This window comes from Anneissia japonica, unplaced genomic scaffold (assembly GCF_011630105.1).
Source record: "Anneissia japonica isolate Jap-2015-1 unplaced genomic scaffold, ASM1163010v1 scaffold1785_len1016330_cov206, whole genome shotgun sequence".
Lineage (NCBI taxonomy): Eukaryota > Metazoa > Echinodermata > Crinoidea > Comatulida > Comatulidae > Anneissia > Anneissia japonica.
The window spans coordinates 306,922-323,385 of NW_022694363.1; the positions used below are offsets into that span (position 1 = coordinate 306,922).

The following is a 16,464-nucleotide window of genomic DNA, read 5'->3' on the forward strand; positions in this document are numbered from 1 at the left end:
TTAACATTTTTGAGCGAGGAAAAATGCAATTATATATCAAAATATTTGATTTTTGACAATTAATGTGGTGGTCATCTTGGATTTCAAAATGGCTGCCGTCCTAGCTTATGGAAGTTATTCTTATTGGACTCAGAGAGCCTAATTACATATGAGTAGACATCAAATTTACCATTTTTCAATGACAGGAAGTGGAATTATAATGGAATATTTGATTTTTAAAGATTACTATGACAGCCATCTTGAATTTCAAAATGGCTGCCATCCTAGGTTTTTGAAACATGTCTAATTGAATTCAGTGACCCTAATAACATTAGTTAGACACCAGATTTACCCTTTTTCATGGAGTAGAAGTAAAGTTATGAGCCATTCTCTTGATTTTAGCGGCCATTTTAAAAATGGCCGCCAAAAAACATGTTCCGCCCTTTTTCAGGAGGCTCACCCCCGCTCATTTTTTTATTTATACTCTAGTGATGCCGAATCAGCAGAGAAACCTTGGTCCCCGGAAAATGGTCACGGGGGCCCTGTTTTTCACTATACTATTAGTCCCTTGGGCAGTTCTTTATTAGTCCCTTGGACACTTATTAATTCAAACCTTACTGCACTTGTTTTTCATATAATTTTTAGGTAAACAAAATTTTATAAAGTTATAAAAAGATTTGATAAATTTTATACTTAGAAGTGTTGCTAAATTGTGCTATTTTTTTTTGTCATCAGTATATTTGATTTATTAACTCTTCTTATTATATGTGAACTACAGAAAAATGTAGAGGGCCTACAATATGCAGATCTGGGTTTGCCTCGCAGTTTACCAACTGACAAGAAAAATGTAATCCACCACCCAGACCAGGAGACAACTTACTCCAGTATCCAACCCCAACCCCAACAGATCTGACAACCAGCGCCATCCATAGTACATCCAACCAACAAAGTGCATCCTGTTGATGATATTTTCACAACCTGCAGAAAAGAAAAAAAGGAAGAAAAAGAAAAATAATGAATATCAACAACAGGAAAATGAGCACACAGAGGAGTGAACTTGATTTAGAATCTTCTGTCAAAAATTAAATAACAAGTCAAACACTTGGTAAATTAATGCTGCAATAATTGATTATGCGTTTACATTTATAAATATTATTCACCCCAACAATCTAATTTCCCTAGTCTGTTAACTGTTTTAATCATTATTGTTATGCTAACCATATTAATTACCCTAACTATGTTAATTATCTTTATGATTTAATAATTATACTTTGAGCTATAATAGAGCTGCATGATTATACAAACATAAATTTGGTATAAACATCTATAAAAAGAAAAAAAAATCAATCAGTGTATTACTTAGGGTTATTTGAGAATTTTAATGAGGAATTTTACATGCAAATGCTTATTTAATGAAAATAATGAATATATTATCAAATTTCAAGTTTCCCACACCACTGACAGCAATTGCTGTAGTAAATCATTTTGAAGAAATTCATACCCTGATTATTGCATGTTAATTGCTAGTTTTTTATGATTATGTTGCTTGAAACTGGTGGATATGCCATGGATGGAATTATAATGAAAAAAAAAATACTTTTACAAGTATGTTGTAAATAATTGCTTTTACATAGTTTACAAGAATGCTGTTTGTTCTCAAGAGCTTAGTCATATCCTGTCATCATTAGCATTCATTATTCTAAGAACAATATTTTCCATGTCTGGCTAAATGCTATTCTTAATACATTATTGTTTCCTATATTTAGGCACATGACCATATTTGGGCAACTCCCATGAATTTGCTATATTACTAGCAGCGTGCCTTTGAAATGCCTTTCGCACCATTTTGGATTGGTTCAGTTGTACTGTACTGTACAGTATATTTTTATATCCACTTGATATGCCTCTGTTGTAGAAGATAACTTACCAATCCCATGTGCCTCAATAACATGTCAACACATTCCATTGGAAGTAGGTTGCTTAAAAACATCTACTCTACCTGGAAGAAACCATAGCAACTTTTTAATTATGGCTAAAGTGACATTCATTATGACAAGTAGTTTAATCTTCAAAATTTTCTCAGTTAGTACTCTCTTTTAGTTTTAAGTTGTTGAAGCTTTGTTAATTCTAATATACTCAGAGTATTTGTGAACTTGTATTTGATGAAGTATTAATTTGATATAAACACACTTTGTGGTGGCTCTGATAATCACTTTTACTAAATTCCTCTTTGCTAATTACTTTTAAGCTTACTGTAGGTTTTTAGTTAAATTCAGTTGTAGAAATGTATTGTTTGTTTAATGATTTTTGTGTTTAACAATAAGCTATAAAATGAAAACCAGAAAATATATGCATTACATGTTTTTTTGTTTAATTTCCAACTAATTACTGTGGTTGTAGGCACTTAGTGACAATGAAATACAGTCAAATTTATATAGACCTACTGAAATGACGTTGGTAAATCTATGAACAATTAAAGGATGAAATATGCTATATGCGAATTATTACCATATAAGCATTGAGTACATGCTAACTAGAGCTAACATTGTGGTGTTGCTTAGCAACAAGTAAAATTAAATCCATATGAAAATTACATTAAATATTCAGTAGTAATGTACTGTTCCCCTTTTATTAACACTTTGGGTTTTTTCATTAAATGATTAAAATTATGAAGTCTGAATATTGATAAGTGCATAATTCATCCATAAATATAAATAATAATAATATTAATAATAATGATGTTATATTCATATAGCGCATATTGCACATTGCCCCTATGCGCTTTACAAAGAAATAATATAGGCCAACTGAGAAAAAGCAAATAACAATAAAATAATAACAATAAAATAAATGTGTTGAAATCTGCGAAAAATAAATGGTTAATAGAAATAATCAATATGAATATAGCAATGTACAAAACTTTAAACAATATTGATTGTGAATATTGTTAGCATATATATCATAGAATAACCAAAAACCTTTCAATATAATTGTTCAGGTACTATAACTTTTGAATGTTTTTTTACTAATTATTTAATATATAATAATAATTTTATCAATTCTTAGTTTTAGTTATAATGTATTTTAATAAGCTTTTTTATTATACCAGTTATAATCTCTTTGAAACCGCACTGCTCACAATATTTTATGGGTTTGTACACTCCACTTTTGATAAGTGTGTTAGATATACAGAGGTTCTTAGGTTCATATATGGCTTATATGCATACATGAAAGAATTCAGCAAAGCTAGCCACCTGGAATGCAAAATGCACAGAAGAACCCACCATTGTGCACTTATTTTTCAGTGCAATTTGAATATGTACTGAATTACACACATGTGCATCAGTTGTCTTTTGTATACGAGGCTGGTAGCGGAGCGAAGTTCACTTTTGTGGCATGCTTAATTAAGATATGTAGCGTCCATGTATACATGTTGCATACAAACATGTGTCATTGTGTTGCATTATGTGCATTGGGTGTTATACATGTTACAATATGTGTCATCAAGCATGTGTCATATGTGTTGTATACAAACATGGTGTCACATACCATATGAACATGTCATATTTTGCATCTAACATGTATTTTTCATACACATTTGTGCAATTGTAATGCACTATGTTTCACCTACACAAGTAAGTAATAAGCTATATATATTACATAATGATATGGGCCATATGAGTCTTGTAAATGAATGAGCCATAAGCTCTATGTTAGTCGAAGTGAATATGGACGGTCCATATATGCCACTAGCAGTATGGGCACATTGTCATAGAATAGTTTTTCTTGTTTAATATTACTACAGAAAATGAAACAAAATAGTACTGAATTAAGGTTTTGATTGAAATGAATTGATGAATTTGGTGTTGAATGAAGATCATAAATCCGACAAACCAGTTCGTTGAGTCTAAATCATTGTCTACACTATCAAATTTTCTTTGACAGAAAACTGTTGTATGCCCATATATAGTCATAATGTGCCTACATTTAGTCATGATGTGCCTATATATGGCCGTGATGGGCCTATATATGGTCATGATGTGCCTATATTTAGTCATGATGTGCCTATATATGGTCATGATGTGCCTATATATGGTCATGATGTGCTGCCATTATGACCATATTTATACAATTCATCAAATTCATTGTCATGAAGTGTCTATATGCGGCCATGGTTAGCGGTGGCGCCAGAAATTTGTCGACAAGGGGACTGACGTGTCTGGCGGAGGGGTCTGAACCAAGGCGACAACGAGGCCACGGTGGACGGCCCCGGAATAAAAAATCACTGTTAGGGTTGACAGGGTTTTTACGGCTTAATTTTGTCCTAAATGTGCTTTTAGACCACAATATTAGGGATTGCCAATCAAAATTACGTTATTTGGATAGGCAAATTATTATTTTTTTTTTTCCTTCTGGTTCCTACGACCTAGTCGTTTGTTGGACGACAGGGGGTCTAGGCCTGTCCGATGGGTGGGAAAATGCCCTGCTGGCGCCACCCTTGGTCGTGGTGGGATACCATTATTACCATATTTAGGCATGTCATGTACAAGATTTTGTCAAACAAAATTTGATAATCTGGAAAGGATGATGGTACGTATATGTATTAATAAGAGTACAGTATTTACAGAGGCGTATTGTACAATGCTGTACACTGCGGATGAGGTGGATGCTAATACAGTAGGCCAAACATATTAATTTTGTTAACGATTTTGATGTAGCAAGTGATATAGTTCACAATTGTATACCATGACTGTATACCATGGCTACCTGCATAAGAAAGTATAAAACAAAATAAGAGAATGTTATGCAAGATGTGAGATTTTCCAACTTTACTTGCCAATTTATGGTTATGGAATTCCACAAACCAGTGGTTTTTAATGTAGGCCTACAGGTATTTCAGTAAGTTATGATAAGAGTTCTTTAGTTGTATTGATGTAAAAATTATATTTTGATTTCTAATTATGTCTACTGTATTAATAATGTTAGTTTCAGCTTTAAAAAATAAACTGCATTAAATGCTTACCGGTGTTTTATGACTTACTTTGTAATTGGATTCGATTGGATTGGCTTTATTTGGTGTAAACACCAATGATAGCCCACGAAAGTGTAGAAGAAGACTTATTTCCTGTGGGGTCATTCAGGTGGTGATTGGGCAGCACACCGGGAGACAATCCCCTACCTTTTCTGAAAAGTGTATAACGTTATTTAACATGCAAATGGCCATAAATGCACAATGGCTTAAACGTCCCATCCGAAAGACTGTGCGCTATTGTAACTTGCAGCTGAAATACAAGGACAGCAGTGATTGGAATTGAACCGGGGACCTAGAGATCTCCACGCTTCAGCGCACACATAGTGGCTACCACCAGATTAGCCGACTGGGCTAAGCTACCCTCTTATGTCTCTCTGATGTCTTCAATGAAATTTGTTTTCATGTTGAGGGACAGTAGAACACTTGACCTATGATGCAAGATGTACTTTAATGATCATGATTTTGTTAACATGATCAGGGGCGTAGGCTGGTCAGAGGGTGCATAAATTCACCTACACTATTATATTTACTTGTTTAACATCAAACCATGATTAAATAAGACAACTCGGATGTAGACCACGGTTCCAGAAATATAACCGCGTCCATGCACTGCTCACCGACTGTTTTATTTTACAATTAGAAGTTCAATAAAGATTTTTATTGATGTACAGTACAATTCAATATTATTGTGCTGCTGGTATTTTGATAAAAAGTACTATGAGAGATAAAGAGATGTTTTTGCCATTTCTTGCAAACAGGTCAATTCAATATTGGCCTAGTTAATTTATTTCTATTTTTCTTTTTTTAAGTTTCCCTCTCTGTGACAGACACTGCCCTTCTGAGTGGCCGTCATAAAACATCATAAAAATCACAAAACAGACGTAGGACTAATGATATCACAACTTGAATTCAAATTGCTTCCCATCCATAACCTACAAGGCCATCAATGCCTCAGTATATTACCGATAGAACACTTCCTCGCGTACACTTTTTCTTAAATAGTGAACCCATTTTATGCATAATTTTGAGAATTCGGGAACCATTTTTCAAAAAGTGTATAGGCCTAAGTTAGACCTATTTTTAAAAATGTGGACCCATTATTTGTATAATTGTGGACCCAATAGAAACAATTTACGGGACTGCCCCAATAGCTGACTACGACATCATCAAATTTGTTGCTACGATTTTGTGTCAAATTTGTTGCTATGATTTTTGTGTCAAATTTGTTGTTTGTTTAGGCAACATTGAAATAGACGATTATTTCAGTAACACTGTTAAAATCTGGTCAATTGAATGCTTTTATTGAATTGAATGAGTTTACAACCCAAAACTGTTGAGCAATTATATACTTTTTCTTTTAATTCTGTTCCAGCTTTTACTTTTAAAGCGCACAGAGGTTTATAGTATTCTGTGCTATATAAATATAAATTTATTGTTATATAAAACCGAAAGGTCCACAGATCTGATAAGATAGTATAATACATAACTCCGATTATCGAAATGCACGCCATCGTGTCGAAATTCAATATTTCGACATTAGCCTATGTCATCATCAGGTTCCTGATGATGACCTACTTAATGTCGAAAAATTGAATCCCGACACGATGGCTGTCTCTTATACACATCTAGATGTGTATAAGAGACAGGGCGTAGGCTGGTCAGAGGGTGCATAAATTCACCTACACTATTATATTTACTTGTTTAACATCAAACCATGATTAAATAAGACAACTCGGATGTAGACCACGGTTCCAGAAATATAACCGCGTCCATGCACTGCTCACCGACTGTTTTATTTTACAATTAGAAGTTCAATAAAGATTTTTATTGATGTACAGTACAATTCAATATTATTGTGCTGCTGGTATTTTGATAAAAAGTACTATGAGAGATAAAGAGATGTTTTTGCCATTTCTTGCAAACAGGTCAATTCAATATTGGCCTAGTTAATTTATTTCTATTTTTCTTTTTTTAAGTTTCCCTCTCTGTGACAGACACTGCCCTTCTGAGTGGCCGTCATAAAACATCATAAAAATCACAAAACAGACGTAGGACTAATGATATCACAACTTGAATTCAAATTGCTTCCCATCCATAACCTACAAGGCCATCAATGCCTCAGTATATTACCGATAGAACACTTCCTCGCGTACACTTTTTCTTAAATAGTGAACCCATTTTATGCATAATTTTGAGAATTCGGGAACCATTTTTCAAAAAGTGTTGAGAGAAACAAGCTTGAAACCGCCAAAAACAGCGAATTTCTTGTACTGTATTCATATTCAAAACAGCGAGAGGAGGTGTCATAAAACTACTGGTAAAACTACAACAAATTTTCAAAACATAATCGACTTGCACCGTTATAATTGTCATATACCGTAGATAAAACGTACTTTTCTATCAAAAAAGACCCTTTTTCTCAATGGTGAAGGCGAAAAATGTAGGCTAATTTGGGGACAAATAGACGAGACATTTTAATATGCCATCCTGTAAATACCTGTTAATACAATAAATTAATAAATATAACATGATATTAGTTTAAACAATAGAATATGAATATAATATGTATCATTTTATTATATATTATAATATTAATATAATATATATTTAGGCCTACAGTATATACTGTATATAAATCATATAATAGGTCGCATAAAGGTATAAGACATTGTAATGTGAAGTGCATAGAGGGTTTAACAATATGCGCTATACTGTTTACCATTAGTTTATTATTATAATATATACATCCTCTCAACTAGATACTGTATAGGAATAATAAAGGTCGCATTAACGCTGACTCATATGGGTCATATGTCTATGCTATTGTCCTCTTCAAATTCGTCAGCTCGCGACCCGGAAGGGTGTGGCTATCTCTCCTAAAGCAAATTAAAGGGGGCGCTATAGCGAAAGTAGTGATAATTTGTAAAAATTAACGCGAACAGGAAAATTATTATTTATGATATCATCATTATTATCTTTATGTTTTGATATGATTAATACTTTATTCGTGCACTAATTTGAGTAATTAATTTAAGGCAATGGCATAGGCCTATTTACGATATTATTTCCTAATAATAGCGAGCTGCATCACTATTAAGAGGCATTTGCTTTAACATCCCTTAATATAAATGAACCGTAAACATCATAGTCAGACAAAATCAATATATAAAAATAACAATCAAGCATCGTCTCATTCCAAATGTAATGCATAAATTTCCATTACCCTACAGAATCATTTATTTTGTTTCCTGCTGTATATAATTTTGTGATCTGTTTTAGGCCTAGAAAGTAATATACTTATCTATTAATATTGTTTAACCCATACCTTCTTCGACAAAATTGTAAATAAATCGATAAATATAGCGATCGATTTACTCGTTGACAGCAGCAAACGGAAAGCTATATTTTGCGTATAGCGTTGGTCGCCCTATGTACCCAGGATTTTTGTCCAGATGCGCGCCTTCTTTGCCATTTCTACAATATGTCTTGGTACGTATATAGTTATAGTTGTTACTACTATGTTGTTAAAATGATGTTTTTAAAATGTTTTATTTAAACTATTAGCTGACACCACAGCTAGAGTTTAGCTTGTTAGATTGAGAGTAATGGCAAAAAAAAAATTTTTTGATGTAAGCAAATTCTACCGCACTTCTATCGTAGGCTCATTTGCATAGGTCTATTTATGTACGTAGGCCTATTATGTTATATGTATTTATGTTTATTTATTAGTTTTATTTAGATTACAGAATTTATGAAATTCGCATTTCCATTCACAGTTTACCGCAATTGAATGAAAACATGCATTGTGTGGATTCATACCGTCGATAAGATATGTTTATCGCTATCGTATCATATTTTATTTATATTAGCCTAATTAATTTGAATTATTTGAATTTCTTGTGATATTGGTGTTTTAGTTTAGGCATAAATTTATTTCTTTTGATGTATTGTATTTGTCTTGTATTTGAACATTTCTACATTGCCTTCTGAATACCAGTAAATGAAAATAATATACACAGGCTAGTCTCTGCCTTCCAATAAAGTTCAGACCATTTTTGCAGCAACTTTGGAATCACCCCGGTCACGTAATAAAAGAGCCGTTCATTTTAGTGCAGGCAACTATTTATTTGGATGGTCTATAATTGACGGAGTAACAGAACACATGTTTTTATATACAGTGGCTCGAGTTCACGGAGTGTGCACTGAAAGTAGTGATTGCCATGGCAATGCTAGTCACGCCTTCGAATATTGTTGTGTCGTCGACTCAAATGATAGTGACTCCTCCAACGGTTACTGCTGCACGTACAACGAGAAGTTTGCTCAGCTATCGTAAGTATAGGCCCTCCTATCATGGAGGTACATATAAAATGCTCTTATTAATAACTGCATGATAGGCCTATGCCGGAGGTAGCGTGATCAGTGGCGGATCCAGGAATGTACACCACCTCAATCTCACTAAGGTTGGGGTTGATGTAAGAAATCTCGGACTTCAATTTGAAAATGACTTTTTTCTTCTCCATTTTCCATATAATCGTGAAAACGTAGACGGGGCCAGCTTTACCCCACCCTTTGAACCCTTCATAAAGATACTTCGTCTATTTTGACAGTTGGAAAAGTATTTTATATCACCTTAATACACGGGTGGGCAAGGTGTGGCCCACCAGTGAATTTTTTGCGGCCCGCGAAAATTAATTACAAACACTCTCACCGGCCGCCCCACCAATCGTCTTCGGCTGGTATAAAATACCTTGTTTTTTTGCGGCCCGACACCGATCATTAAAGTAATAGTAAAACTGAGCATAAAGTCGCCATAAAACAGTGTATAAAGTTTTTCGGAAGTGCACTGAAATATTAAAGTTTGGGTGTGGCCCTCGAAGTTGAATCAAAAATTCACTCTGGCCCTACGACCAATTTTAATGCCCACCCCTGCCTTAATACAAATTTTTCCATTCGTCTATTGGAATTGAGCAACCTTCTCTGAACCGGGAATTACAGTAGTATATCTGAGTAGTTTCCTGACAACACCTATATAATCTCTTATATATACCGGTATATTTCACTTCAGTTATGCATGAATAATCAATGATCTGCCAACTCTCTATACTAACAGGAAACAATAAACATGAATAATAAGCTTACCAAAAATTCAGCAGCTCCAAGGAGGTCCAATAATTTTACTCATCATTAGCAAACTGATCTTACTCATCAACAGAGGGCAGTATTCATATTTTCTAGACTGCTTTTTTTTACTCCAGCCAAGGCCTTATGGGGAACAGCACAAGACAAATAAATATTTATAAATGTAAAGCCATATGAAAAATCACTGCAGACAAATAATTAAAATGGTTATCTAAAAAGAACAAAACAATAAATAAAAGATACAAAATAGTAGTACATTATGTTGGTTAAAAAAAGGTATAGGTAGAGTTACTGTGAACATTAAAATCGTTCAATCAATAGTTGAAACCTATTATGAGTTGAACTAATAAATAGTTGTATTGCACTTCAGATATGTGTAAAAAAACATTTCATATGGAAAAAAGAAGCATAAAATCAAGTACTACACCATAGTTCCAAATTCTAAAAAGATCATATTTTTCCTTTCTTTCACAGAATAAAAAACCTCCAAGGAGGAAAGGGGTGCCATTTCCATTCCGGCTCAGCCGCCAAAAATCCTAGTCATGCTCCTGTTCAGAAAAGTTACTGAAGTACTGTAATTTGGAAACACATTACTAAATACTAGGTTAAAAGCATTAAAGTACTTGTTACGATAATTTGGAATTTCCAGAATAATCATTGGTTTTAAGATTTCAAATGGTTTATGTCTTCACTTACAGAGTTTGTTCAAAGGCATGAACAATAAGGGTAGACTCAGTCACCTGAAAGCCAAAGACAACACTCTTCTACACTATGCCTTTGTATCCTCCCTATGAAAGGATCCGTCGTCCTGTTATCAGTGTCATGATCATCATCCTTTTTCCATACTAACACAGCAGAAGCCCTGAAATTTGAAAAATAAAAAAAAATAATGAAATCATTTAAAAGACAAATACAAAATATACCAAAAAAAAAAAAAAAAAAGAAAAGAAAAGAAAAACCCAAACTAACTTTTTGACTTCATTAAAAAAACTGACGGAACAAGTTGGACAAAATCCTAATACTGTATACCGGATCGTATGTTTTATACACCACTACAACCGAAGGTGGGGGTGGGTGAACACAACATTTTCAGAATAGATAAGTGTCAACCGAATATATAACTGAATCTTTCGTATTTTCATATTAAAACATAACAAAACACAAACGATATTACAGACGCATTAAAGATTTGATCTGGCAATTTTTGAATAAAGTTTAATATAATAGGCCTATTGATGTAAGTACTTTCATTGTTTCCGAATGTATGTAACAATTGTAACCAATCGGCGGTCAGGAATGCCTGTGTCACTGATGTAGGTGCGGATACAGAATTATCCCCCCCCCACCACTAAGGTGGGGGTGGGGGTGGGTGAACACAACATTTTCAGAATAGATAAGTGATTAATTTCAATACATAAAGATTTGTCTACACTATCAAATTTTATATGACGTCATAGGCCTATCACATATACTACAAAATTGTATCAAAAAAAGTTGAACGTGTTCAACTCTTATTTTCCATCACATTCTATGTGACGGTTTTTTTGATGAAATTTGATAGTGTAGACAAAGCTTAACACTGATATGCATTTAAATTGTAAAATTCAGTGGCAAAACGCGAGGTGGGGTGGCAGTGCTCCTCCTCCCTTGGTAGGCCTATGTTCGTTAAAAATATTACATGGTCATATATGGTCATTGCTATGGAGGTCGAATTCATGATTGTGGTAAACTAGCTTCACTAATAGTACAGTGGCGTTTCTAGGGACGCCGAACAAAATTCATGCACTAAAAGTTACAAATCACCTCAAATCACATTATTTTGCGAGTTAACCCCACGGCACCTAATCACCTAATCAGCGAGACCTGCCTCCCTCTTTCACCTTCGTCGCCCACCGTTTCAAGACTCATAGAAACAGTACGTACGCGACTACAGTGGTACACTATTTTTTAATTGTAGTAAATCTTTGGATCGCAACAAAACCAAAATTGTTTGAAGCACAGTCAAGACTCGTGGTGGTGGTTTAACATCATTATGTTTTTGCACAGTGTTGCTTAATGCTATGTCGCCCTCATTCGGAAATTATAACGATAACAATAACGGACTGCAAACCAGCAAGGCTTACTCCTCCAGGCTTTGCTAGGAGCCAGGTTTTGCATGAAGAAGAATAGGCTACCAGGGTTTCCATAGTCCTTGGTAGCTTTCGACTCCAGAATAATAAAGATAACAGACATTTATGAATTTGGGACCCCAGAAATGTGGTCTTTATTTGGAGGTGGTCTTTTTAATTGGAGGGTCTAATTAGTGGGAAACCTGTATTTATTTTCCTTTATTTGACCTGCCTGATTTGACGTTCACAATTACATCGGCCGTGGTGCGTCATTTATTAATTTTAAAAAAACAAATGTGGTAATGGTAATACAAATATTGAAATATACTAAAAATCAAACTTTCATGAACGCAATGTTTATAGTACATTAGGGTAGCGGGTAGTCAGTCGCTCCGAGTTAACTGCCCACCAGTTTAATCCGCATAATAAACTTAACAAACAATAACAATACCGTATTGTGTAAGCCTATACGCGCACGAATGCTTACCCACACCATAGAGCAAAGAAACCCCACACTCACATAATTATATGCACGTAATGCAAGGGCCTATATTTACTTTATCTGAAATGAAAAAGAAAATATAAATTACAAAAACAACACAGAAGTTAAACTACTGTAGGTCTATTTGAAATTGTCACATCTCCTGTATGCTCGAGGTAGGCCTACTCATTGGACCGTGATTAACAATTGGTAAAACTAAAAAAACGAGTACAGGGGGGACTCGAGCTTTTGTGCACGTGTCCAGTAGTGTGATGCAATGCAATAATTTCTACATGATAAATTTTCAACCTTGACTTTTTTTACAAAAGGTCACGAAGACCCAGTGGCGGATTGAAGGGTGGAGGGAGGCAGCCGGCCTGCTCCCCTCCCCACCTAATTTTTTTTTTAATGGGGATATAAAGATAATTAGCTTATGTCTGAGAGTGCAATTTTTCTAGAGGTGCCATAATCACAAAGTTTCTTACCTCAGCCACAACCATGGGGCTCAGCTGATATTAGTCCCTCCATCTGTGAAAGTACCTCCCCGGGCCGCATTATTTTTTCCCCATACAGTTAAGGCAGAAATTATAGAGGGCCCTGTTTTAGGTCACTTTGAACTGATATACATGAATATATGCATGCCAGACCTTCTCCCCGCGAAACAGAGTTCAGTGGTGTATCGAGATGAACGCTATGGAATAGGCCCTAGCCCAGAATCTCCTAAAAAGGCCTTGTTGTAGTCAAGACAGTGTGAAAATTATTGGACTATTGTAATAATATCCATATGACTAGACACAATGTACAGCATGGTTTTTGAAAGTATAAAAAAGCACAGTATTGAATCTTGCTCACTAGGTTAACAGTAGTAGTCTATTATGCTTAGATATGATATGTATTGTAGCAGAAGTGTATTCCCCCTATAGTACTGATTCTGAAGAATAAACGTTTAGAAATGCTCGGAGACAAATTACGAGTGTACTTCGGACACAGTTGTTAAACTTACAATTTTACAATTAAAAATTTTAATGAAAAAAAAAAAATCAGACAGTGAGCGTATTTGCTGTATTCTTTTACATATTTTATTGGCTGGTAGTTTTTTTTGTTTTCTTTTTTTTTTCTTTTTTTTTTTTGTACCGTCTGTAAATTAGCCTGAAAGCTGTTGTCGTTTTAAATAAGTTATTCATTTTTTTAATTTGGTAGACAGCCTAAAATAATGTCATGTGTATAGAATATCATCGGATTTGGTAAAATTAATGTTTAAATAATTTGCTTGCTATATAAATCTATGCATAATTTTATTCATCATATGGAATATGAACGAAATGTTTGTGAGAAATCAACATTAAAACAATACACAGAATTGTCTTAATATAGGCCTACACTTGGCTTTTAAAGCAAACAGGTCCTGTGAAAAACAGTAATTTTTTAAACATTAAACGAAAAGTTATTTCTACCATGTTTTCAAAGAAGATTTTGTAGCGTTAGTTTTAGTGTTACAGTTTTTATATTGTTTCGCTGAATCATAATATTAATTCTTTCATCATATCGTGCATTATCACAATGAAACCAAAACAATGCATCACCGCAATATATTCCATGAGGAACTTACACCTCTCCACTAGACATTCGTCAGTTATTCCATGGAGAGTACTTTAAACTTCAGTTATTCAAATTATATGAACAATACAACACTGTAATTTAAATTGAGGGATCGGAACTCCGCTTATACAGTCTCGTATAAAACCGAATCAGTGACTCATTCATAATGGGTGTTTTTATGAGTGCGAATACGTCATCAATTTGGTATGCACGCATTGCCTTGTGGTACATCTGATAACAGTAGTCGTTTAATGCAGGTATTGAGACTAAACCGGAAGTGGCCATATTCTTGAGTTTGAAAGAACAAAATCGTTGAGTAGTAATTTCGTTTAAGAGCATAAAGAAACAGATAAAGAAACGAAGTATACTTTTCAGTCACACGTAAGTATTAGATTTAGGCATTAATTGAATTTTAAATGACACCTTTTTCGGAAACGATTTATAATTTCGGGTGTGTCTGTTTTATGTGGTGGTGGTCTCAACAGAAATGTTCGAAGGGGTCATCACGCATTGGTTCACTTCGAAAAAATAACGGAGTGTAGGTAAGGAGGCCTAGGCTAGGCCGAGCTTGTCTAATATTGTTATTTTAATGAAGTTATATTTTCGATTGTGAAGTAGTATTATACCTAAGACCTGAGCTGTGTAGGTGCTACCTACGACCCTATTTTCTAATTTAATTAATAAGTATTTAATTAAAAGGCTAACCAAATATGAGGCGCTAGCTAAAAAATGGCTAGCTAGGCCAGTATCTATGCTAGCTAGCCTAGCCTCTAGGCCTAGGGCCCTATCTCCCCACCCCGACCTATCTTATTATGGCCTAGTAGTAGCACACCACACACAGGCATACTACAGTAATTAGGCCTAGGTTAGCCTACCTACAGTAATTTATTATTTAACATATAATTGAATAGATCATGCATTATTTACTTATAATGTATTCTACATAGATCTTTGAATACATAAATAATTCTTTGAAAGTTTTCATTATTATTGATTAAGCCTACAGTAGTACAGTAGGCCTAAATGAGTTTGCTAATTGACTGATTTCAGTATAAATTTAAATAGGGTAAGGAAGGGTTTACCTCCCTGGGGTAACCAATCATTATTTATAAGTTCACTGGGAAATGTGTAATTAATCTTTATAGTTAAATAATGAAATGTAACTATTTTTTGGCATTGAGATAGCAAGAGTTAGTTTTAAGGTTTGGGTAAAGCCAAGCCAAGTTGACCAATCAGTGTTTTGTTATTTCGAGCACTTTGGCGTAAGCATAGCCACAGCATACAGTATTTATAAATATTATTTTGGCCTATCAGTAATGAAATCATAATGAATTATCAGGAAACAATGACTAGTTAAGTAGCTTTTCTTCTTTCATCCTCAAGATCTGTTTTTGATCAGTCAGTGTTATTTGCTCTGCCTGTCAGTCAGATATCTATCTAAATCCTAGGCCTGTATTTAAGGAACTTGTTGAGTGCAGGCACAGCACTGAATGATATCCACAGCAGCAACAGGCAATTAATTCCATGAGAGGAAGTTGTTATATGTTGGCTCGTATTAATAATTTCCGTTAACTCAAATCGTAAGGATTTTTTGCATTGTGACCAAGGAACTAATCTTGAATTTTGATATGAAAATCTTAAGTTTAATTAAAATATTTTATTTAAATTTTTGATTGATCTGTTTAATGTAAATTTATCTGTGTAAGTTTTGCTTTACAATTTTGTGATAACAGTTTTCTCTGTTTTTCTTAATTACATTTTTTTTATTCATTCAGTCTGCTGAAATTTCAAAAGCACTGTTGATATATCAATATGAATATATTCGATAGGAAAGCACATAAGGTGTTTTTATGTGAAGTAAAAAATAAATTTTAAAAGCACATACAGAGGTTTCAAAAACAGAATGTATATGTATCTAGTAAGTACTTTTATTTTCTCAGTGAAGGGCATTAACTGATAAAAGTAGACCAAGGTATTTTGTGTTTAATTATGTTAAATGTTTTAGTCCAGCAAACTTTGGTTGGTTGCATTTTTTTTTGCTATATTTTTTAAAAATTGGATATGATGTAGAGTAGACATAGATAAATCAAAAAAGTATGTGCAACATTTTTTTTTTCATACGTAAG

At 34.0% G+C, this 16,464-nt stretch overlaps 2 protein-coding genes across 5 annotated transcripts in view; both read left to right on the plus strand.

Annotated features, from left to right (window-relative positions):
* The window catches only part of LOC117101029, a 12,241-nt gene extending 10,941 nt beyond the window's left edge, over positions 1-1,300 (plus strand). The window contains exon 4 of the mRNA XM_033240894.1: positions 758-1,300. Within this exon, the coding sequence (XP_033096785.1) occupies positions 758-892 (135 nt within the window). The 3' untranslated portion in view covers positions 893-1,300. The remainder of the gene's footprint in view (positions 1-757) is intronic.
* Positions 1,301-14,520: 13,220 nt separating this feature from the next.
* The window catches only part of LOC117100994 (hemicentin-2-like), a 33,570-nt gene continuing 31,626 nt past the window's right edge, over positions 14,521-16,464 (plus strand). For 2 of the 4 annotated variants that reach the window (XM_033240826.1, XM_033240828.1), the window contains exon 1: positions 14,521-14,719. The gene's annotated coding sequence lies outside the window, so the exon portion shown is untranslated. The remainder of the gene's footprint in view (positions 14,720-16,464) is intronic. The other 2 variants (XM_033240829.1, XM_033240827.1) reach the window with 2 other exon arrangements.